This window comes from Aythya ferina (assembly GCF_964211825.1).
Source record: "Aythya ferina genome assembly, chromosome: 1".
Lineage (NCBI taxonomy): Eukaryota > Metazoa > Chordata > Aves > Anseriformes > Anatidae > Aythya > Aythya ferina.
Genome location: NC_140296.1, coordinates 157,392,080 through 157,416,068, shown reverse-complemented (window position 1 = coordinate 157,416,068; position 23,989 = coordinate 157,392,080). Strand labels below are relative to the sequence as shown.

At 35.6% G+C, this 23,989-nt stretch overlaps 1 protein-coding gene across 2 annotated transcripts in view; it reads left to right on the top strand.

The window, feature by feature from the left end:
* The window catches only part of KITLG (KIT ligand), a 55,696-nt gene that overhangs the window by 12,402 nt on the left and 19,305 nt on the right, over window positions 1-23,989 (top strand). For both annotated transcript variants that reach the window (XM_084506685.1, XM_084506686.1), the window contains exons 2-3: window positions 13,114-13,227; window positions 21,764-21,826. In XM_084506685.1, the coding sequence (XP_084362811.1) occupies window positions 13,114-13,227; window positions 21,764-21,826 (177 nt within the window). The remainder of the gene's footprint in view (window positions 1-13,113; window positions 13,228-21,763; window positions 21,827-23,989) is intronic.

Genomic DNA, 23,989 nt, shown 5'->3' with positions numbered 1-23,989 from the left:
GTGAATTTACTGACATGGTGAAGGGTCGGATGAATGTCAGAGCAAGGGAAGCTACAGAGAAGGAGGTGCTGAGAGCTCTCTTTCAGCAGCAGGGAGCTGTTAGATCGCTTCAGCCCATCTCATTAGCCTTTACTGAAGAAAAAAGGATTATATGCTTAAATAGGTTAAAAGACATGGTTACTTTAGTTTACACTGTGACCATGAAAGCTTGCTTGTCTTCTAATTCAAGGAATTAGAAAGAAATATATCATATAGGCAATATATTCTTGCAAGTGTGAATGATCTTTTCTTTTTATTTTTCATTTTTATTTATTTATTTCCTATGGCTACCAGATTCATCATGTACAGATCTGACACTTCTTATTTTTCAAATTTTCATTGCTTTAATTGCATGAGTCAGATTTGGACTAATTATAAACTCAGTTTCATATACAACCATCTGCCAAAATTACCATCTGTAACAATTCAGTCTGTAGTTTTGAGAAAAGGAAAACCCTTTGAAATATATTGTATCTGAACTCCAATTACTTACTGAAGTAATGACAGCTGAGACATTTATGCTGAAAGATCTTTCTTTCAGCATGTGAGTATGAATGGTTAGAACTCATAAAATTTTATGCAATGCTGACATGTGTAGATCTAGCCACTGAAAGATGGTGGAGTTTCCATGGAGCATCCCTGAAAGATACTCAAGTACTTCAACATCAGCAGGAAAAGGCATTTAAAAATATTTATTTCCCATTGTGGGACTGAATAGGAATTCAAAATATACTTGAAGTTTTTGATGCAGTCACTGGCTTTTTATGTTCCAGAAAACTTTGATCAGTCCCATCCTATCCCATTACTTTTTGCCATTTTCAAATTACATTGACCTGGAGTGACTTTATACAGTGCTTCAAATTCTTAAAATGTCTCTTTTGGCAATTTGTTTTCTGTAAAACATAAATATATCTCATGAAAATAATTTCAGGAAGAACTTTTAAAATTAATAATGGCAAGATATATTTTAGTATACGATGAAAAACAAGTTGATGTTCATTTTCTGTGGTAAGAAGATCCACAGTTGAATTAATAATCAGTTAGATTTTTTTGACATATGGAAGTGTTTTTAAGTTAGAGTGAAATGTTAAAAAAAAAAAATGTAGTTGATCTTACTAATGTCCAAGTTAATAGCTTTAGGACAGGGTATAATGTATTTGTAATTCCAGCTTGCTGAGGTAAATGGCTTATTGCCTTCTCAGCTCTTATGTTGTCTTATAAGCATACTTAAATGTTTTGAAGATTAGTTTCTAATTTGATGTGTCAGTTGTCTGCAGTCACACGAACTGTAACTTCAAGGCATTTGAGATTAATCTCATCCATCAGTGTATCACTTCAGATAAACCTTCTTTTCACAAAAGATATAGGTTAGTTCTTAACGTCCTTATATTCTTATAGTGGTGTGAATGTAAAGTTGTCTTATTCTTTCACAGATCATCACCTTAAAGTTAAATTGTTCGCTATGGCTTTGATTATGTATAGGAAAGCATCTGATTCAAATTATGCAGAAACTAAAAAGCTGTCTAAGTGCTTAGAGAATTTTTTTGGAAGTAGAATTATTTACCAGGTTGCTTTCATAAATAATTATGAGAGAACTGAGTTGAAATCAAGATTTGAAATTTAAAGAGTGTTGTTATTGTTGTTTTTCCCAGCCAGGAAACAACTTCAAATCTGGCTTCTTTTTTTTTTTTTTTTTTTTTTTTACTCAGTTTTATTTGGAAATAACTGAGATAAACTTGCATGAATCTCATAAACAATTTCTTGAAGCATTCCTAATGAATGCATCTCAGTTTGTCAGGTACAGTGATAGGAAGAAGCAAAAAGTAAAAACCTACTGGAATCTTGCTAAATAGGTCCAGGAAGAATATAAGCCTGTCAGTGTCATTTCAGCTGGGATCATTGAAACGTCATCTGATTTTTGTCAAATGTGAGTCGCTTGTTCCATGTTTTTGAATGATAAAGTTTAAACAGACTTTTCCCAAGGTGGTATAATGACAGATCTATAATGACAGACCTACTATGTGAAGAAATACAAAGTAAATGAAACAAAAACAAACAAAAACAAAACAAACAAACAAAAGAAAAAAACAACAAAACAATAGTTTTTTTTTATAGTAACAAGTAAGTTCAACGTTCAAAGTCCTCTTTTTTTTTTTTTTTTTTTTTTTTCTGCCTCTTCTGATAGTTTTGATGACTTAGAAACAAAGCCAAAAGACAGCTTTCATTTTTTACTGTTGTTGATTTTTGGTATGCTGTATTTTAAATGGCTTGCCTTTAGGGGCTTTGATTTTCTTCCCTCTGAAAAAATTATCTTCCAGAAAATTCTTGCAGTTTTTGTAAAAAAAAAAAAAAAAAAAAAAAAAAGACTATAGATTACTGTTGAAATGTATGCAGTAGCTGTTTTGGGGGCCAGAAGCCTACTTTATTTCCTAACAAGTAGTTTCTTGCAAACAGAACACTGTGGAAAGTTATTTATTGGCTTTAAAACTCAAACTGTTTCTAACAAACTATGCAGTGCTGTGTTAGATTTTCCTCTAATATGCACATATGGAACATACTAGGTCTTTTGTTGACTTTGCATAGTGTTTTGTACACAAGATGATTGTAAAAGTCTGTGTTAAATCTGTAAACCCACATTTCTGAATAATGAAGAGTATATAGTCCATAAATGGACATGATGTCCAAAAGGAAAACTTATTGGTGAAAATAAATAAATAAATTGTGAGGAGTAGAAACTGAATTTCCACTGTGGAAGAACACAACCTAGCCCAATTCTTGCAGCTGAGATTTTTAATGGCAGTCCTTCATCCTGTGGTAAAATATTATGTGGATACTTTTCAGATTGTTACACACTTCAAGGTAATTATGTGGGTTTGGGACAGTATTTATAAAAGTATCTTTTGAATTCTGAAAGAGTAGATAACAGCTTTTATTACTTAAGTTTCAAAGGTCCAGGTATTACTACCGATGATGGAAGGAAACCTAAAATAACCCTTACGTATTCCCCCAAAGATCCAGGATTTAAAATATCTGAAAACTTGAATAACCTTATTTTGTCAATGATGTAATTACTGTTGAAAAATGTCACTACAGGTTTGTCCAAATATCTGATTTATTTAATTAAAAACAAACAAACAACAACAAAAAAATCTTCTAAATGCAAGATCAGTTTCCTCACCAACATTTCACAAGAGAAAAATGCATGTTGCATCATAATTTGAAGTTATCAACTGAGTCTTTGGGGGATCAAAGTGAAAACTCAGCTCTGGTGCACAAAAATTTCCTGTTCCAGGCCTTTTTAAGTTGTTGCAGGTGCTACTGCCTGGAATATATCCAAACAAACCAGCTTTTCTGTGAGTAAATTAGGAATATATTTTATGTCAGCTGTTATTTATCAATGGGAGAAAATGCTCTGACTAATGAGAGGCAATCCCATTTAAAAGTTGCATGACATAAAGTGTTGATTTTAAGTTGTTAGCTTTTCTTCAAATCGTAGGCAACCACCTGTCTGGATACTGCATCCACTGTAATTGCAGTAACAATGCTCTGTGAGACATAGGGCAATCTTCTATTTATATTTGGATTGTAAATAGAGGATTTACAGGCTGGAGGGGAAAGTCTGTGAAACTAAGGCACTATACAGAGTAAATCAATAAAATTTGAGATCTGGAAGAAGGTAAGAGGAAGTGAATGGTCGCTTTGTTTTCCATTAGTCTTTTTTTTTTTTTTTTTTTTTTTTTATATTGCCCCCATGTAATCTAGTGCTAGAAGTCATACAAGCTTGTTAATAAGGCATAATGAAGACTCAGATAGGGTTGATCTGAAGAGATATATCAAGGGAACAAACTGAAAAGATGGAGGTATAACTACATAAACAAAGGAGCAGTGTTGCCATGAGAACTCAGTGATATAAACTGCCATCAGCACACCCAAATTGGACAGTATAAGAACCATGAGAACAGTGAAGATCTGGAACAAATTCCCAAGACAGTTTTATCATTCCCTCCACTCCCACTATGCTCCTGCATTCCTTCCATTTGATATTATCCTGTCTTATTACAAATGTAAGCTCTCTGCAAAAAGGAGAAGGTTATCACAGCATTGTACCAGATCAGTACTTATCCCAGGAGTTAGTAGAAGCACATAGTGACTTTGACAGCTGACATCTGTTGTGGTGATAGGCAAATAAAGTTGGTCAAGAGATTTAGGTGCCAGGAGCCTAAATAGTTTGGTTGTCTGTTTGGAAGGACAGCCTAGACCTACCCCTGTATGTTGGAATGCAGATTACTTATAGATATCATTTGTTTCAGTAATAGCAGTAATAGCAGGTAAGTGCTTTCTAAGATGGACTGCAGACTAATACATTTGCCTGATGTTGATCATGAGATCTTCACAATGGCAGAATGACTGAGGGAAGCTACTGGAGCTCAAACCCGTACTATTTAGCATGATGCAGACTGTATCATTTGCAGCCACTGTTTCTCACCTTATTCTAAGTGCGCTTGTAGGCCAACAATGTAGACATCAGCTCTAAAATATCAGGAAGCTAATAGTCTCTCAATATGTAGTACAATATCGATGTGACAAAATATAATTCTTCAGAGCTGTGAAAGCTTATTTTGGTGTGGGTAGATCCGAGATATCCAAACAGTGTTCTTTAAAAGTAATACAATTAAGGTAGCTGGGTGAAACACACAATCTCAACTTCACTGACATCTAGTTTTAGTCTAAGTTGAGCAATTATCCTTTTATAATGAGGTCTCTGACTAAGATTTCTTATTGAGAGGGTCAGAATAGTTAGTTCCAAATTTATATCCCTAGAAAGATACAGGGCCTTTCAGAGAAGTTATTCAGAGTTCAGAAACAAAATAGTGTATTTCTGAGACATGCCTTTAGTTTAGGCCAAGTTGGCAAATCTGTCATTTTTATTTTAAAATTATCCTCTACTTCCACAAGAGTGTATACAATGTCATAAAGAAAAAAAATAAAAAATAATCTAGTACCCTTCTAATTTTGTGCTATTTTTTTGTTCCTGTTTTTCTCTTTTCACAAGTTCAAATGTGAACTGAAATTCTTCAGGTTTCTAGTGCAGCTAACTTTCTAGCAAAGTATGTAGCCATGAAACACAATCTGTTTTAGCTAATACTAATAGTGAGCTACTAGGGAATTCAGACATTTTCATCATGTGCATGAGTTTCATTTTATGCCAAGTATCAAAATAATTGATGCTTGCATACTTTCACTGTTTTCTTTTTTTGTTTGTTTGTTTGTTTGCTTGCTTGTTTGTTTTTTAATTTAGTCAGTGTAGAAGTTCTTCTAATCCAAATTCATTGTACTTTGTAGCAGATGGTAAGAATTAAAGATCCTATACAGAACTTCCATAACAACTGTTCTTCCATTTCCTTTATTGGAGCTTGATATTTTAAGGTTAAAAGGGGTAGTCATGTATACATTTTCATTATAACTCCAAAGAATATTCAAGAAAGTGATTTTTTTTTTTCTTTTAGAAACTTGACAAACAAACAAAACATCTTAAATAGATCTTTAAAAACAATCTTTAGCATTTTATTTAAGAAAATGTCTTTTCATTACCTGAGGAAGTCAGATCATCCACCTCTATACAATCTGTGAATCTTCTCGTCCCTGCCAAGATAATCTTTTATTTTACTTTGCCTTCCACTTTCAGTTACTTAATAATGTCTTTGGATTTATGCTAGAAAATTCTTTTGTAAGTTCCCGGGGAAAAAAACAAAAACAAAAACAAACACAAACAAACAAACAAAAAACTTCCTACTTCCTCTTGGAGTCTGTGGAAGGTTTTATTGAGTCAACTGAAGTCTGGTCTTCTGCTATTACTATTTGAATTTTGCAGGTATTTTGGATCTCTGTGTCTCCCTTAAAATAAGAAATAAATATTGTTTTCTATTGCACTTCACTGGGAAAGTAATGTAAAACTTCAGTACTGATCAGTGATGACTGTAATGGAACTTTACAAGGAAGAAAAAAAAATCTCTTGCTCGTACTTATGGCCTAAAAAGGCTATGCTATATACAGGACCTATGAAGTCCTCATAATCTCTGATTTTAACTTAACAGTAAGATTTCTTCCAATATACATATTTTGTTTATTATTATTATTATTATTATTATTATTATTATTATTTGCCTTTCTTCCTATTTAAATGTTTCTCTCCATGGAACTCTTGGTTTTTGGTAGAATTAGAATGCTATCTTATAGATGAAAATAAGTAAGTATTTATATGGACACTGTTAGCATAAGCTCCAGAGGCAACGTCCATATATTACCTGTCTCTTGGTAACTTCACTTCCCAGTGTTTGGGAACCAAACAAACTGCCTGTCATCCAGGACAGATTTAGGTTGCAAGGAAGCTGCATGAATCCCTGATTGACTAGTGAGATTTAATTGTGGACAAAATTTGTTATGGAACAGATAACATTTTTGAAGAGCCAAAGGCAACATTTTTAGGACAGCCAAATATTTTACATAGGAATCCTTGCAGGGGTGGAAAATTAATAATTTATACATTAAAAACACTACTTTGTAGTCTACCAAATGCAATTACAAAATAATACCTGTATCACATTGACTTGCAAGGCAAACTGTATCAGTCTACACTTCCTCTTGCTTATAATGTCCATCTCGGTTCTGGTTGAAACACAAAACCAAGTACAGCAGGATAGTGCCTTACTAAGTGCAAAACTAGCATATTGGCTGCAGCAGCCTGCTGCTTTTGTATCTGTCAAGAAGACCTGGAAAGGATAACTGATGATAGCAATAGACCTGAGTTTGCATGAAACAAAGTTGACATATTGTCTGAGGAGCTTCCTAGGTTTCCCAAGATCTGGATTGTGGGAAAGAATAGTGAGATTCATCATTGTTTCAGCACAATAAGACCTTGTATCCTTAAGTTGTCTGTCTCAGGAAGACCATGTTCATATGTTTGCAGAACTAGGGAATGGTTTCTCCTTCTGACTGAAGAACATAGTGAAGAAAAGTTAGTTATATATTAGCATTTAGCAGGTTTAGAATATTTTTATCCCTTGACTCTAATAGAGTGATTTCTGATTCATTGACAGTATAGCTTGGAAGGAAACAAGGTTTATAAGCATCTGGATACAGCAACTGGCTTTTCCTTTTCACATGCAGCTGGTAGAGTCCAGCAAGTGCCACTTTGGCATTATGGCATCAAATGGACAATTAGCTGAAAAATACTGGTTTTATCAGTTGTCATTAGGCATTCCTGAAGCCACCCACTGGAAAATAAATGAATCTGCAATGGTTAGGGGGGAGAGGTTTTATGGTTGGGCATTTTATGGAAAGTCAATTATAGGATGTTACACATAGATGAAACAGCTATGAAAGCAGGTTGCCTGCTCAATTCATCTGAACATAAGGGGCAAGAGTACCTTTCCCTACTTATGTTTTTAACAATAACTCATTAATTTCCTTCCTCTTTACCCCCTATAGTACATTTGTATCATGTGTTTTAGATAGTATATGCAGAATTAGTTAGAAAAGTTTTCTGCATTTTGTAAGTACTTAGACAATATTAAATGTCTAAAGAATTTCAAAGCTTACTCAGCAAAAGTAACTGGTCTTTCTGTAGCCTATGTTTAAATCAGAATCCAAATAAGTCGCATCGATGTTCTCTAATGAATTTTGTTTACTTTTATCATCATTCTCCCTACTACATCAATGTTGAAAAAATGAAGAATATCCGTCACTAGAAAAGTATGCATCTGCTTTTTGTAATCATAACAAAGCATTTAGGGTGTGATCCAGAGATTCCTAGTTGTCTCATCCCAGCAGGGTGACTCACTTAGCTGGAGATAGGCTCCATTTTGTTCAATGGACTACCAGAAGGTTGTTCAAGAAAACTCTCATGTTGACTGGGGAGCTTCCCAGAAGTCAGGGTGCCCAGATGGAATAGCATGTGCAAGACGAGGATACACATAAATGTTCTGATGCCTGTGCAGTGAATGTCTGTGTATGTGTGTGTGTTTTTTTCCCCTCCTCTACATAACAAATTTCCAGTGCAAAATGCACAATTTTTCTTTAAAAAAAAAAAAAAAAAAAAGGGGGGGGGGGGGAGGGGGGAGAGAGAAGCAGTCAGAAATACTTATGTATCCCCCTTCTAACAAGGAAGATGTCACAGGTGGAAAAGTACCTTATTTGGTAATTAGGAGGTAGATACCATACAAACAGATCCCAGCTCCTGTGAGCTGAAATTACTGTGGTTGGAGGAAGTTTAACCTAGATTTGCCACTCATTAGTGACCACCTTAATCTATAGGCTATTATATTCTGTGAGACTAGTACCAGCCTTCTGAAGGACAGTAAAGGTTGCATACTGGACTTAGTGCTATGCATTATTCAGCATTCATGCAATGGCTCCTCTAACTACACTGAAGTTATCTCCTGGGTACCTGACAGTATGAAGGAAACTTTCCAGTTCAAAACTTACTTGCCAAAATTAGTTGGTTAAAAACAGTTTTTCCATGTTTTTAATTGTCTCTAACACAGCTGAATAACTACATCCCTCAGTAGGCATATCAAATAATTATTGTACTTTTATGCTTTGGATACTTTTTCTGTGAAAAAATAAAAGGGGGGTGGGGGAGGCAAGAAAGGTCTTTTTTTCCTATTTTCATTTTCTGTTTGTTACAAAATTTTCTGTTTCTTGTTACAAAAGGCTTTTTAAGATATGAAATTGTTAGCTATCCATTTTTTAGGTACAAACATTAAGTTAGCTATCCATGACTATCCAAGCCAATGCTGTCTATAGCAGAGGTTCACAAGCTGTGCCTCAGCAAAGCAGCATGAACAAAGTAGCCTGAGGAGCCAATTTTGAGATGTTCCCACCCCAGCATTAGAAGAAGTATAAAAAAAAATTAAAAAAATAAAAAATAAAAAAAATGGAAAGCTTGGTCCAGGGTGAATACTGTTCTACATTGTCAGCTAATCCTGCTTCAGCTGTGTCTTATTTGTGGTTAGTTGGTTTACTCAAGAAACTGAAGTGAAAAGTTCTGTGGCTAACTTGCTCTGAATGCAAGAAACTGTAAAATGTAGAACCTGTTCATCTGTGCAGTTTCTATCTCTCCCTGTGCTTAATTATTTTTTCATTTTATTATTTCCATTTGATTTTGATGATTTCTTCCTAGTTATAATTAATTTTTTTTTCAGTATGAAATAGATATTTGGAAATATCCAGACTTGCCAATGTTTTGCTTATTTAGCAATGCGGTTTTCCCCTTTCTGCTTTTTCACTTAAGAATCTAGCTGCACATTAACCAGGATAATTGAATATCTTGGATATCATACTGTGAAAAAGTGGCAAAGACATTCATTCATCAGCCTTTATCAACACTCCAGATCATAAGCGAACAACCTGAATGAAAAAGTTGTTGATTTACAACTGAAATGACAGCCTTCAACACACTAGCTAGCTAGGCCTCTAAAAAACTGTTAATTGAAATTATAGATTGTGGCAATGATAAAAATCTTTTGCAGAACGATTTGTATATAATACAATTTTTTAATCTGAATTATCCTTTCTAGTCTAATCTTTACATTTTTTTTCCAAAAGCAAGTTTTAGAAATCTCTTAAATTCAGTATTTAAGAGATTTCAGAACATGAAAACAATTGAATAACACTGACTTTTTTTAAACTAATATAGAACAAGGCCCTATGGTATAGAGGTGTTTATGATAGGTAATGTGATGATGTGTGATTAAATCCTGTGGCCAACTTTGAAAATATCATTTTAGCTGAGAAGTAATTATAAATGGAAATCTGTTATGACTGCTGTGTGGGTAACTCTCATTTATGCTTAGTAAAGTGTAAAACTGGAATCTCTATTTATAAAGTTGTTGTTTAAGCTTCCCTTTTGTTCTGTCTTTGATTTAATTCAGTCTATTCAAGTTTTGCTCAAACAGCAGGTTTGGTCATTAGTAAATAACACAGAAATAGCATAGCTCTTTGATCTCTTCAGTCCTTACGAACAATGTGCCTATAGGCATGTGTAATATAAATATTTTGTAAGTGCAAATAATTAAAAGATTTTGGATGATAGGCATGTTGAAACTAGCAGTATTTTTCAGACTTTCAGTTCCTGTTGGATGACATAGGACAAATAAGCAAGAAAAACCTCAAATCATCTCAAAATTTACAACACATTTGTTTTTAACAGCAGTCATAAAAATGACTGTGCTTTTAAATCCCATTACTTCCCCAGGCCAAAAAAAAAAAAAAAAAAAAAAAAAAAAAAAAAAAAAGCATTGCTTTCTTATTGATTTGCATAATTACAAAATAAGTGGAGATTTTTAAACTTCATCTATGGATTGTCCTTTTGCGTCACGAAGTATGAAAATCAACAAGATACATCAGAGTTCTCTAGTCTTATTTAGAGTGTGCTGCTGTTTGTTTTCATAATACTGAGTTGATCTGGAAAACAAACAAACAACACACTATTTCCAATGAATGAATTTTGTTACTTTTCTGATTTTTAGATAGGTCAAATTCTGTGCTATGACACTGACACAAGTCAGAGAAAAAAATTCCATCTTCCTTTACTTACTTCTATCTTTCTCAATTCTGAGGAACCAAATAAAGAAATCAGTGACTTCTGGCATGGACTCCATCTCCATAGAACAAATCAGGAAAACATCCCCGATCCTCGGGAAGTGTAATTGTTAGTGACTGTTTAACTCTGAAGATAAAACAATACATATATATATAATGTACATACTTATAATGTATATATTATGTATATGTATTTACTTGAAAACAGTATAGCTAGTCCATTTCATTATCTAAATTTATTGTCTTTTTTACAACAATTTTGTTCAAAAATTTGCAGTGGGAAAGTAGTCTCTTAACTGAGGTCCCCTTTGCTTTCCTCTTCAATTCTGCAGCTTATATGCAGAGGGGGAGATGTTTCTCTGACCAGTTAAAGCTAGTTCTCTCTAAGCTTTGAGGTCATATACACGAATTTTGCAAGGAGCTCTCAAAGGTCCTTTCAGAGACTGACAGCATCCTGGTCACTTCTACATGCAAAATAGAGAGCAGAGGAACAAACACAATGAGGTCGGCCAAATTACTCAAGAGGAGGAAAATCAGCAGAACCAGGCCCCCACATTCCAAGTCTCACTACCCTTTCATCAGAAAGCCAGAAATAGACACAGAGTTGTTGTCTTTTGTGTCTCAAGCGTCACTCTGAGTCTGACAGCTTCATCTCCCAAGAGCTTGGATTGTTTCTGTTTGCACAATTTCAAAGCTTTGTGTGGTGTATTTTTTTTATTTATTTATTTTTTTTTAAAGAATATTAGGTACCTCACTTCACACTACTTCTACTATTTTCTCCCGGTGATTATTGTACAAATATAACCAGGCATTTCTGCTGTCTCTGTGTATGGGTACTCACTCTTCCATGATTTTGTAGTTAGCTAGATTAGAAAGCTGGACTGCTTGAAGGATCGTGCAGTAACAAGAATGGAAGTTGTCTGCTTGTTACAGCTTACTCAGCCATCTCACTAGTGACAGCATGGGAGAAGAGAAGACAAAAGGCCAGACTATCCTTTTCAGCTGCAGCCCACACTGAAGTTTTGCCTAAATAAGTCAGGAAGCCATAGTCTAAGAAAGCAATTGACAAGTTTTACTTGAGATATAAGATATATGTAAGATTTAAGAAAGAGAAGAGAGAGATTTATTTGTTGTTTAATAATTCTGGGTAAAGTGCCTGGCACTGTTCTCTCATGTTAATAATGTAGCTTCCAAGCAATCTTAATTTTCATGCTTCTTTAGCCCTTCTAGGTTACTATAATGATATTCAGTACTTTAAATCTGTAATTTTATCTCTCTGCTTTTGTAAAGAACTTCATCCCTGCTGTTTGATTTGCATTGGTTTTAAACTGAGGGGTGAGGAAGTCCAGGCTGAAGGTGTGAGCCTTCTACCTGATGCGGAGAACAGATGGGCCTGAGATGTGTCACAGTTCGTGCAGAAGCAAATGCTGGTCCCAGTCCTGCCCTTTTGGAGGCTTGGGAGCCTGCACAGGCAAATTCCATACTTGCAGTATATGTACACATCATTGACTGTTGTTGACAGCTTCAGTCAGCTGGCACAAGAAGCTTTATAACCAGAGGCAACTTTTGATTATCCATAACTTAGATGCTTTAACATTCTGGAAATAAAGATCTACAGCTTAAACTTGGCACAGGTCTCTGTGGAAAACCAGCAAAGCAAAGGAACAGCAGAAGGTGATGGAAGTTAGGCAATGTAGCCAAGGAGAATCCCAGGTGCATTACAGCTAGTTCTAGTTATCTGTTCTGTCCGAATCTCACAAGCCTGTTTAAGTACATTACATTGTTCTTCCAATAGGATTTAGTGAGAAGGGTATTTTCAAAGCCAAGCTACTGCTACCGATAGGCCAGGGTATGTCACTTAGGAAAAATAAAAATAAAATTAAAAGGTATTGCTGTTTAAGACCTCAGTATTTGGGCAGGGCCAATTATGGTTTTGCTTACAGTTTAAGTTTGTAAATGTAATGGCTGTGATGAAAACTTTTGCCTTTTATCTTGCTGTGGTCTGTTACCATTTTGTTCCTTATCATCCATTATCACATTAGAGACACAGGTTTATTGAATACTTTATCAGATGAAAGACAAGCATTTAGTTAGTTTTATATCGATGACGAAGAATATAGTGATTTTTTCTCTTCTTTGGTATCTGTTAACTTTGCAGAATCTTACCTAAGCAATTAAGTCCAGCAGGATTCCGCGTAAGCAATCTGACAGCTCAATAAGTTTTCCATTATTACTCTAAAGATACTTTCTTCCACAAAAGATCAATTAAGTGCATTTCTGTGGACCCCTGCCATATAGCAGTATGAGTACATGCTCGTGAAAGATGGAAAGTATTGTTGCATCTTGACTTCATATATGAAAAACATTGCTACAGTCTCTTATTACTTCGTTTGGAGATTACTCACTTTTTTTTTTCTTTTTTTTTTTTTATTTCCTTTTTTTTTTTTTTTTTTTTTTTTTTATTAAATATAGACTTGGATTATCACTTGCTTTTGTCTTCAACTACTCCTACTTAATCCTCTTGTCAAAGCCCAGAGTTCCTGCGGGAATCCAGTGACAGATGATGTAAATGACATTGCAAAATTGGTAAGTAGCTTTTATTTTAAATTATTCTTTATGTTAAACAATAATCATTGGATAATGGCCTTACATTTTTAAGGAAAGTTAACAAATCTAGATTAGAACTAGAAGAATGCTTAAAAAAAAAAAATAAAAATCCATTAACATCTGTCACTTGATCAAAACCAAAACCTTTATTGCAGAGAATGGAAAATAGTTTCAGCACATATAAAAAGTGACTTTGACCAATTTAGAGTATATATACATATGTGTTTTGTTGTCTCCAAACTTGCATAAAAACTGTCAAAAGTTTTGATTCCTCAAACATTCTCGGGGAACAGACTGTTTCCCATATAGATGAAAGACTACTGTCTTTGTGTTGTTGACATGTAAGGAGTAGACTGATGACAAACAACATGAAAATGAAACACAAGTCTTTACCTTAGTTTTCTAGGAAACTTGTACCATATATAAAAAATAATGTGATATTAAATATCTTTGTGGCAATCAAAGCAATAATGACTGAACAACTCTTATAATCTTAGGTGTGAGTAGGCTACAAAGAATATTCTATATTTCTGTTTCTACTTGCTTTGTCATACCAAGAACTTTAAATCTGAAGGATTGACAGCTGCATCTGTAAATCAACTTAAGTACATTTTAACTGTTACTTAGTTGAACACTGCATTCACCTGAAAAACTGCATCTTCACGTGTGAAGTCAGTTGGTGTTTGACTTTACTAAAGTCATTGATTATGTTGACTTACAGTACCACAGGATCTAGCACCAGTGTTTTTAAGAAATACCATGTACGGAACATTTAAAAAACATACCTGCACTTACATATTGTCTTCAGCTGAAAATTATGACTGTGTTGTGGAGAAACAGTTGCAAGACTGGAGTTTATGCTATCAGACACTTAATTTGGATTCCCTAGCATTTGCTGCCACTGCAATGTTTTTGTTTTCTTTGGGCATTGTTATATGCATTGGCACATAGTGCAAATCTCTGGGGGTCCTCTATAGTCCTTCTCAAATGCTCACTGCTTCACATTAGTCCCTTTAGGCATAAGTCTGAAGTATTGGCATGTTTTTTTTTTTTATGATAATATTTCATCTCTTGAAAGAGTATTAAGCTTTGATTTAAAACTGTTGAAAGCATGACAGAACAACAAAAATCCTGTGAGGGCTGATGAAATTGTCTGGGACAAGGTCAGCAGTAACTTTTTGTCAATTATATATCCTCAGAACACATGATTTGACTTTCCCTTTAGTACAATTTAAACTTCAAGTATGTGTAAATACAGATAACAAAAATTTGTATCCAGCTTGAGCAATCACACTTTCCTTTTATGATACACTATGACATACACCTAATACTACAAAAATAAATTTGTTTTTTTTTGTTTGTTTGTTTGTTTTGACTGTGATTTTTCCATATCATATTCCTGCATCTTCCTCCTGTCTAGTCCAGCAACTGCAGTTCTTGCACATACCCCTGCAGCACTACATATCCATACCCCACCCTCCTTCACACTTCTTCACCTCTCTCCACATACAACCTTATTGCTAGCTCCCTCCCATGGCCCCTGGGCATGAGGCCTACCTGGGCAATGTTCTGAGCTCCTACCAGGTTCACATCCCTTTTTACTTGGGCTGCTGGCTGGAAGGAAGGAGTTCAGGTGGTGAATATTTTGGTGCATGTGCACTGCTTGTCCTGGAAGAAAAACCCTGCCTACTGTCTGGCTTGCACTACCCTTCTGATGTTGCCAAGACTGAGCATAACACAACTGGGCTGAGCTCCTCTGCCACTCCTCAGTGAAGATGCTGTACTGTTCTCCTGACTTCACAGAATCACAGAATTGTCTAGGTTGGAAGAGACCTCAAGATCATCGAGTCCAACCTCTGACCTAATGCTAACAAGTCTTCCACTAAACCATATTGCTAAATTCAACATCTAAATGTCTTTTAAGATCTCCAGGGGTGGTGACTCAATCACTTCCCTGGGCAGCCCATTCCAATGCCTAACAACCCTCTCAGTAAAGAAATTCTTGCTAATATCCAACCTAAAACACCCCTGGCACAACTTTAGCCCGTTCCCCCTCATCCTGTCACCAAGCACATGGGAGAAAAGACCAACCCCCACCTCACTACAGCCTCCTTTAATGTACTTTTGAAGAGCAATAAGGTCGCTCTTACCTATATGCCTTTCATATCTCTTTATAGAATGCAAAATTTTGGTGAAGTTAGCTAAAAGCTTCAAAGATGTTTTGCGTGTGAGAAATAACAGACAGATACAGAGAATGCCAAGGCTGAACACCAGACACCTGAGTTCTATTTGTTTTGAGTGTTTGAAGATGTTTTGATGAGACTCCGTTTCCCTGTTTTGTCTGTGTATATTAATATTTGCATGGATTTTTTTGTGCAAAAATCATTTCCATAAAGTCTGAGCTGAAGAGATAATGTGGAAATAACTGTAGGATCTTAAATTTAGTATAAGAACTCTTGGTTTTTATTAGACTGACTGTTTTTATAAGAGAAGGCCGAAACTCACAGAGAATGCTGACTAACCATATTATCTAGCTGAAAAGAACAGTTATTCCAAATACTGTTAAAACTATATTTGCTATAAATTTGTTATCAAATTTTTGACAGAAAATCATGGCTGCATCATGAAGCTTTCATCATTGAAAGCAACAATATCTACCTGAACTCCTAAATGATCTTTTCTTCCCATCCTACTTCTATTAGTCTTAGGAACTGTCTACAAAAACCACTGTGTGTGCACTGTAGAATGATTCCTGAACTACTTTAAAACAAACAAACAAACAATAAATAAATAAATAAATAATACCTAGCCTAGGTGCTGGTGTTCTCAACATGGCTATGTACATTTGGTCTGGGTAAATGTCTGTAGTTCTTCTAATACCTGGAGCAGACCACTGACAATTGTAGCATTTCTGCATAGCACTGTATTTTTGTATATTAGCATATCTGGATTAATTAAAGAGAAACTTTATTTTCAGAATGGATGGGTAGCAATAGATTTGGAAACAGGCTTTCAAGAAGTATTTGTTTTGTTTTTATGATTTTTTTAATGTTACATGGAGTATATCCTTAGTATATACAACATGGACTCCAAGATGTTTGCTTAAAAATTTAGTTCAGGCAGGGCCTATGACTCTTGTAAATTACTATAAATATCGTGTACCATCTGCATTTTGAAACAAAATATGCTGATTAAATTGAGAAATTATATTCTGAAGATTTGTCTTCAGTGTTAGGCATAGCCTGCATAGGTGACTGAGTTCTTTATAGGCCTTTATAGATCTATTTCTTCACTGATCCAAAGATTTTATGCCAGTAGAATATTGTGTCTTTAATCACTTTCTTCCCCTTTCACACTGAAAACAAACTGTAGGATTTCCCAGAAGGAGCTGGGGATTTCACAGAAGCTAATATTATTGTATGTACTGTTATTGCCGATGGTTATTGTTATGTTATTATACAAAGGCTTTTAGTAGATCTTTATCATGCTTGCTGAGAATATGCTGTTAAACTATTGTATTCTAGGAAAATGAGAAGAACATTCCCCAGTCAAAACTTTCTGTGAATGTAAATCAGGCACGTCTACTAAGCCTATGCTGGTGGAGAATAAATAAGACACACTGTTCAGTGCCCGAAAATGTGGTTCATTAGCTTAATCAATTTCATGTTGAATAAGAAACTGAGGACAGATGTATGGTGTAACTTGCTTTCATTGGTGTTAAACTGTATTTTCACTAGCATCATACTAGACTCTTAGCAAAAGTTATAGAAAGGAGGAAGAGATTCGATAAAATGAAGGTTTCTGAGTATTAACAAACTTAAGACCAAAACAGAGGATTAATACAAAAATTACTTGTAGTATTTTCTGTAAGATTAAATTTATTGAAATCTTTATAATGTAATTTTGTAGTATGTAGAAGATGTCCTAAATAACAGCATTTTCAGAAGAAAAGAACAATTCAAAAATCTTTTTATTTTTAAATAGAGAGAACTTTAAAAGAACATAGTTTCATACCTATAGAGAATTAAGGTATTTAGAGAGTATTCATTCTGCATCACAAATCATTTGAACTGCTGCCTCTTTTTAAATGAAGACGTCTGGAGGAAAACACATTACTTGATGAACAAATGTTCCATATTATAAAACTGTAATTGCAGCACCTGTCGGTAAAGCCTGTCCCCATTGTTCTTTTCAACATAGAAAGTCAGCATAAAGCTATGGTACTACATTACTGTAATTGTGGCTTTGATTTTGCATAAGAATGTATGGAATGGATCCAACTCTACTGAGTGAAGGGATTACAAACAAACAAAAAAAAAAAGGCAGGGTGGGGGGGGAATCCAGTGTTTTTATCCTGTGCAGATAATCTGCCAGTATGGATGTAAGAAGTGTGAACAGAAATCGTTACCATGTTGTCTTAAGCCAAATGATAAAGATTTAATTAACTGCTTCATTAGCAGATGAGGTAAAGTAGATTGCAGAGATGATGTACAGAAAGTGGAAGCTCCTGCAGAAAAAGAAAAGCTGAGGATGCAAAGAGGGAAGAAGCAGATGTATTCAAGATGGGAAAAAAATAGGAATGAGGATGAGAGAAATGAGAGTTAGAAATGGAAAAGGAAAGTAAGTTTTTCCATCATGTGCCTCTGAATAAAAAAGAAATAATTTACAACAGCAAATGGTAATATTTACTGTAGACTTACTTAATCGTACAAAAAGTATATTTGGGTTATGCAATGTTAAGGGTGCTGTATTAAATATTGAAACCTCTGTATGTCAAAGGGAATCTTACATTCCCCAGTTTTTATTACACCTAGGAATATAGAACTTAATATTGCTTTTATATGAATTTAAAGACTTAAGTTCACTATTCTTCATGTCTGGAAAGAATATTTTGATCTCAAAGCCTGATAAAATTTCTACAACTATACCAACCACTAAATCAGAGAAATTTGGGGGGCAATTTAATTGCAGTGTAGGATTATTTTTGTTGTACATGTTACTTTCCAAGACTATCATAAAAAATGTTACTCTTTTATAAAACAAGGAAGATTATGCAGGCAGGTAATTTGTTACCCTCCAGATTTGTCACTGTACTTTACAGTGACAAATCTGGAGGGTAACAAATTACCTGCCTGCATAATCTTCCTTGTTTTATAAAAGAGTAATAGAGTTACACAAGGGCCTTGTGTAAGGGAACTGAAAGGCTGTTCCAGAACTCAGTAAGTTTCAATGGACAGTCATGCTTCATCCTCCTTTGCTCAGGCAGCTCACAGCCCTTTTGTCCATTGTGCTGCTCCTGGTTGGGAACTGCAGCAGCCAGCCACCTTGGTAAGCAGAATACTTTCTGCCTTTGTGCACAGGTGCAAAAGATGTGTGTAGCCATGTTTGACCCTTTTTTGGCCCACACTCTCACTCCTGCATAAGGATAATTCCGCAGTTAAAAAGCAAGTGGTTACTTTTGGATCGGTGGTTGGCCTTCAACAAAATATCAAGATTCATTTCAGGAAAGTAAGACAGCTGAAATGCAAGCTTTAGTTCAAACATGTTCTTCACTCTTACATCAGGGGCTCTAGCCTGTTTGCTGTGAGTGAATTGGGAAGTCGAACTGGTACACAAATTTAACTACCTCACTTTGACTGAGCTCTCATCTTTTATCATTAGCAGAGCATCTGGCATGTGGAGTTCAATCAATAAAACTTTAACTAATTGTTATGTCTTGAGGTAGGGCATGTACTTTGTGTTTGACACCTTCCCCCCTCACTGATCTTCATTTTTAATAATAAGTTCAAAAATATCTTTTCTGATTCACAGTCTGTCAAGAAAAAAAATATCTGAGACTGAGCTGTATTCTCCAGGTTTGTTTGAGGAGCTGTAAGAGTGCTTGGGCAGTTACATTTTTTAACTGTGCATGAAAAGTGCTTGACAGGCTCTGATGCCAGTAAAGTAGATTGTATACATAATGCATATCAATTCTTGTAGTGTTCATTGATTTGGAACAAATTTAATCTTCCAGTGACCTTTCTTAAAGAACAGTAGTTTTGCTGACATTGCTAAGTACTGAATCCCACTAGAGTGAGTAGGGGAAACTTTGCACACAGAGTAGCATCTTCACTATCTTTGCTGGTTGAAGTGTTGCTAATCCTACCTCTCTAGGCATGCAAAGGAAGCTGGAAAGAAACTGCATTATCTATTAATGTCAGGGTGGTTTTAGAGCAAGAAAAAAAAAAGAGTGGATAAGAATTTAGAATAAATCAGACAGTTTCAAGATGCTCTAAAGAAAGAACAAATGTATTGCAATAATTTTCACTATTTTTAGTATCTTGAATCAATTCCTCAAAAATCCAGGTAAACAGAATTTGATATAGAGATTTTTAGTGGCACTTCTGCAGCTGCTGCTTTGGGAATATGTGGTTATAAAAATAAAAATAAATAAATAAATAAAAAATTGATCTATGGAAATGAATTCATGGTGGTTATTTTTATAAAACCTGTTTTTTTGTTGCTGTAGAAGAAAGCCAGAGGTCACTGAACTCAGGGACTGTGTTTCAGTCCATGGTGTAAAAAAAAAAAATGTTTGGAAGTTGCTAGTGACTGACATAAGTACTGTCCTTGATCATTTCTTGAACCTGAACATTTTGAAATTGCTATTTCAATTTTAAATTGAAACTACATTTTAATTAACAATAAAACATTCTGTTGTGTCAAACAAAATATTATCTAAAAACTGCACAGAAAGAAAAAAAAAATCACTTTGCTGGTTGCTATAGCAGCAGAAGCAGAAACAGACATGACAGAATGATCTTTAACCCAAAGAAGCAGAAATGCTTTGCTGAACAAAGTGTAGATTCTCCTTCAGGAAGGGAATTATGTATATCCTTGATATCTTTTGTCTAAACGGATTTCAAATAAGGATGAGAAGTATCCATTGAATCTTTAATCAATACAAATGAGAACAAATTTGCTGTATCACTAAGTATCACAGTACTGGTAGACCTTTTGGACAAGGTTTTTCAAGAGATTGTGGATCATGGCAGCATATCCCCAGTCAGCACCTTCACCATATGATAGCATATCAAGCACATCTCAGAGTAGTGTTGGATCCCATCTGTAGGAGATTGCATTGTATAGTTCAGTAAGACATCTTTCTCCACTCCTTATCCTTGCTTCAGAGCACCCCATACTTACCCACAGTGGTAGAGTTGTGCTCAGCTGATGTGTGCAGAAGCCTTCCTTTGCCCCAGGACACTTCAGTGATGTAAGTATATCGCTCACCATTAGTAGGAGGCACAGCTTCAAAGTTAAAGTTGTGCGTAAGTGTTTTTCTGTGACCATAAGGTAGGCAGGTATTTTGTTAGTTTCAAATTTACTATTTTGTTAGGTTCAGGTATTTTGTTAGGCTAGTCAGCTGAATATGAGCTAGCAGTGTGCTGAGGTGGCCAAGAAGGCCAACGGCATCCTGGCTTAAGAAGCAGAGTGGCCAGCAGGACTAAGGAAGTGATTGTCCCCCTGTACTTGGCTCTGGTGAGGCCACACCTCAAGTACTGTGTTCAGTTCTGGGCCCCTCACTACAAGAAGGATATTGAGGGGCTCAAGCGAGTCCAGAGAAGGGCGACGAAGCTGGTGAGGGGTCTGGAGAACAAGTCCTATGAGGAGCAGCTGAGGGAGCTGCGTTTGTTCAGCTTGGGGATAAGGAGGCTCAGGGGCGACCTTATCAGTCTTTATAAGTACATTAAAGGAGGCTGTAGAGAGGTGGGGGTTGGTCTATTCTCCCGTGTGTCTGGTGATAGGACGAGGGGGAACGGGCTAAAGTTGCACCAGGGGTGTTTTAGGTTGGATATTAGCAAGAACTTCTTTACTGAGCCCATTGGAATGGGCTGCCCAGGGAAGTGATGGAGTCACCATCCCTGGAGGTCTTTAAAAGACGTTTAGATGTTGAATTTAGCAATATGGTTTAGTGGAAGACTTGTTAGCATTAGGTCAGAGGTTGGACTCGATGATCTTGAGGTCTCTTCCAACCTAGACAATTCTGTGATTCTGTGAAATGCCTGCTTACGTTGAAAGTTACTTGAAGGAGAAGGGCTTAGTCAAAGATTACCGGGCATGCATGTTTGGAGAAGTTCAGGTTACATGCGAATTGCCACACAAATTTTCCCAACAGTTGAAGACATGCCATTAAAAGATGGAAATGCAGTGGAAATTCTGCAGTAGTGAATAACCTCAGACCATCACTTCTTCTCACCACATTAGTGATTTTAATTCTTCTGGGCAGTGCTGAACATGATCAGATTGGATCTGAGAAAGTTAGGGAGGTGTGGGAAGATACTTCTATCCTGAGCAAATAAGATTTAGTTGCAATTCTATAGGAAACAGTATGTACGTTTTTGCAGCTTGTAGGTTACACAAATCTGTGTTGAATATTTGATGGATTCTGATGAATACAAAACAATGGAATGTGATGGAAGATGTCTTATTTTTTGTAGTTGGTAATAACATTTTTATTATCTATTTATTGTAGGTTGGAAATCTGCCAAATGATTATATGATAACCCTTAAATATGTCCCGAAGATGGATAGCTTGGTAAGTACAATCACTTCATGATAATTCCAATAAAACAGCCCACTAGGACCTGTGGCGGTGATAACGTTTTTAGCTAGTCCTATGGCTTAATAAGTTACAGTTGAAGGATGGTTGTTCCACTTTTGCAAGTATTCATTTAAAAGACAGTAATATATAGCGATTCCTGAAGTCACTTAAAACCTTGCTAATTACAAGAATCGCGCAAAAATATTTCTTCATATTCCATTTTTTACCATTTTCTCTGGAAAAAAAATAAATACACCTAACTATGGTATTATTTCATTATGCCAATTGATTTTTCTTTTTCTTAAACAAGTTTCAAACAAACATAGTTTCTTATGAATTGTAGTTTGGAATATATCCTAAAATATCATTCTAGCTTAGAAATTGTGTTAAAGTACAGCAAACGGACTAGACAATGAAGAGAAGACCAAGTTCAGCAAATAACAGTGTCAGTAACTAAACAAATGGACAAAAAGTGAGGATGTTATTTCATTCAAACATGCTGTGAAGTTCCTTCTACACATTCTTTCTATATAACTCCATAGTTAATACATAATGATGCTTTTAAGTAAACACCTTCTGCCTTCTTTAAAATGTTATAGCCTTTTGTATTAAAAACTTTTTCATACTATCTTATTGCTTATTCTACTAAATGTTTTTTCCCTATTATTTTCCCATATTTTTTAAAAGGATGGGTTGAAAATGCTCTCTTGGTTGTTGCATGCAGTGAAAAAAAAAAAAAAAAAAGAAAGAAAAGAAGTTGAAAATAGAAATTCTGCTGAATGCATATTCCTTAAACTTTACTCCTTTGGCAGAAAAAATCAGCAGAACAAATTCTATGGAAATCATGTGCACTAGGTCCTATATAATACAATTAAAACTAATGAAAAAATAATTATTTGCTCAAAATAACCATTACGCAGGAAGACCAGCTGCCACCATCCCCTGGTTGCAGTGCATTTTGCAATTCAGCCCTTTCAATGCCTGCTGTGATGAGCATCGGTGGAGAGCAGCCATAGCCTGGGTTCTGCTCCCCACTCAGGGACAAGCAATGCAGCTGCCTGGTGTGGGCTGGGCTGTGTTCTCTCTGTTGCTCTCTTGGGAAGTGTTTATGTTGTGGATGAAGAAGACCAGGGAGCCAGCTTGAGCAATGGACTCCCAGTTGTTCTCACTGCTTAACTCTTACCTCCCTCCGTGGTTTAGTGTTGGCTGCCAGTAAGTAGTTTCTTCTATAGTTTAAACGCCATGTCATCTTGCTGCATCACATCCAGAAACCTAGATCCAGTTTACATTTATGATGTGTAGCCAAGAATTAAATAGGAAGAAGAGAAGTTTAGAGCTGGGATTTCCATATTCACTCTGCTTGTACACCACATTCAGTAGTGGTGAGGGAAGGTGCAGCTCTTGGCTGCATGCCTTCCCAGGGGGAAGTATTCAGCGGTATTCATGTCCTGCTCTGCCAAATTCCTCTCTGGGGATTTCAGCTTGTGTACCACAGCACATACCACAGCAAGGGCTGACTGAATATGTAGGTTTTGCTCTGGGATCTTAAAGGTCCCTGCAAGCTGAGAAACCTAGGGGTCTGCATAAGGCAAACCTTTTGTTCAGCTTTGAAAAAACTGAAACAACACTTTTGTTGCAGTTTGTTTTTTTTTTGTTTGTTTTGTTTTGTTTTTTTTTTTTTTTTTGTTTTCCCCAATAGATTTCAATCTTAAATGTGTGCACAAAGTGAGAAATGTACCCAAGGTAGAAAATCTAGAATGTAAATGACTAAAGGTAGGAAAGCAGAGTGAATGCAAAGCAGATGGAAAGCCAGTGTAGTGCATGTAACAGGAACAGACTGACCTGATCCATTAAACAGAATGGTTGTTGCATTATGCACTAGCTCAAGGCATTTGAGTGGTGTTAAAAGTAGTCTTGAATAGAGCAAAGTGTGTAGTCTAACCTGAAGGTTAAAAGGCAAAGATGACAGCAGCAGGGGCTAAATTCAAAAGGAAAGATAAACTCCAAACTTTTAGATAAATGTAGAAAGAAAAAACTAAATGATGAGTACCTGCAACTACAGAGGAAGTTAGGTTTGTAAGTATTCCAAGATATAATTCCTAGTCCAAATTTACACACATAAAAAGAGCAGAGTCAAACCTCTGTTTCTCCTTGACA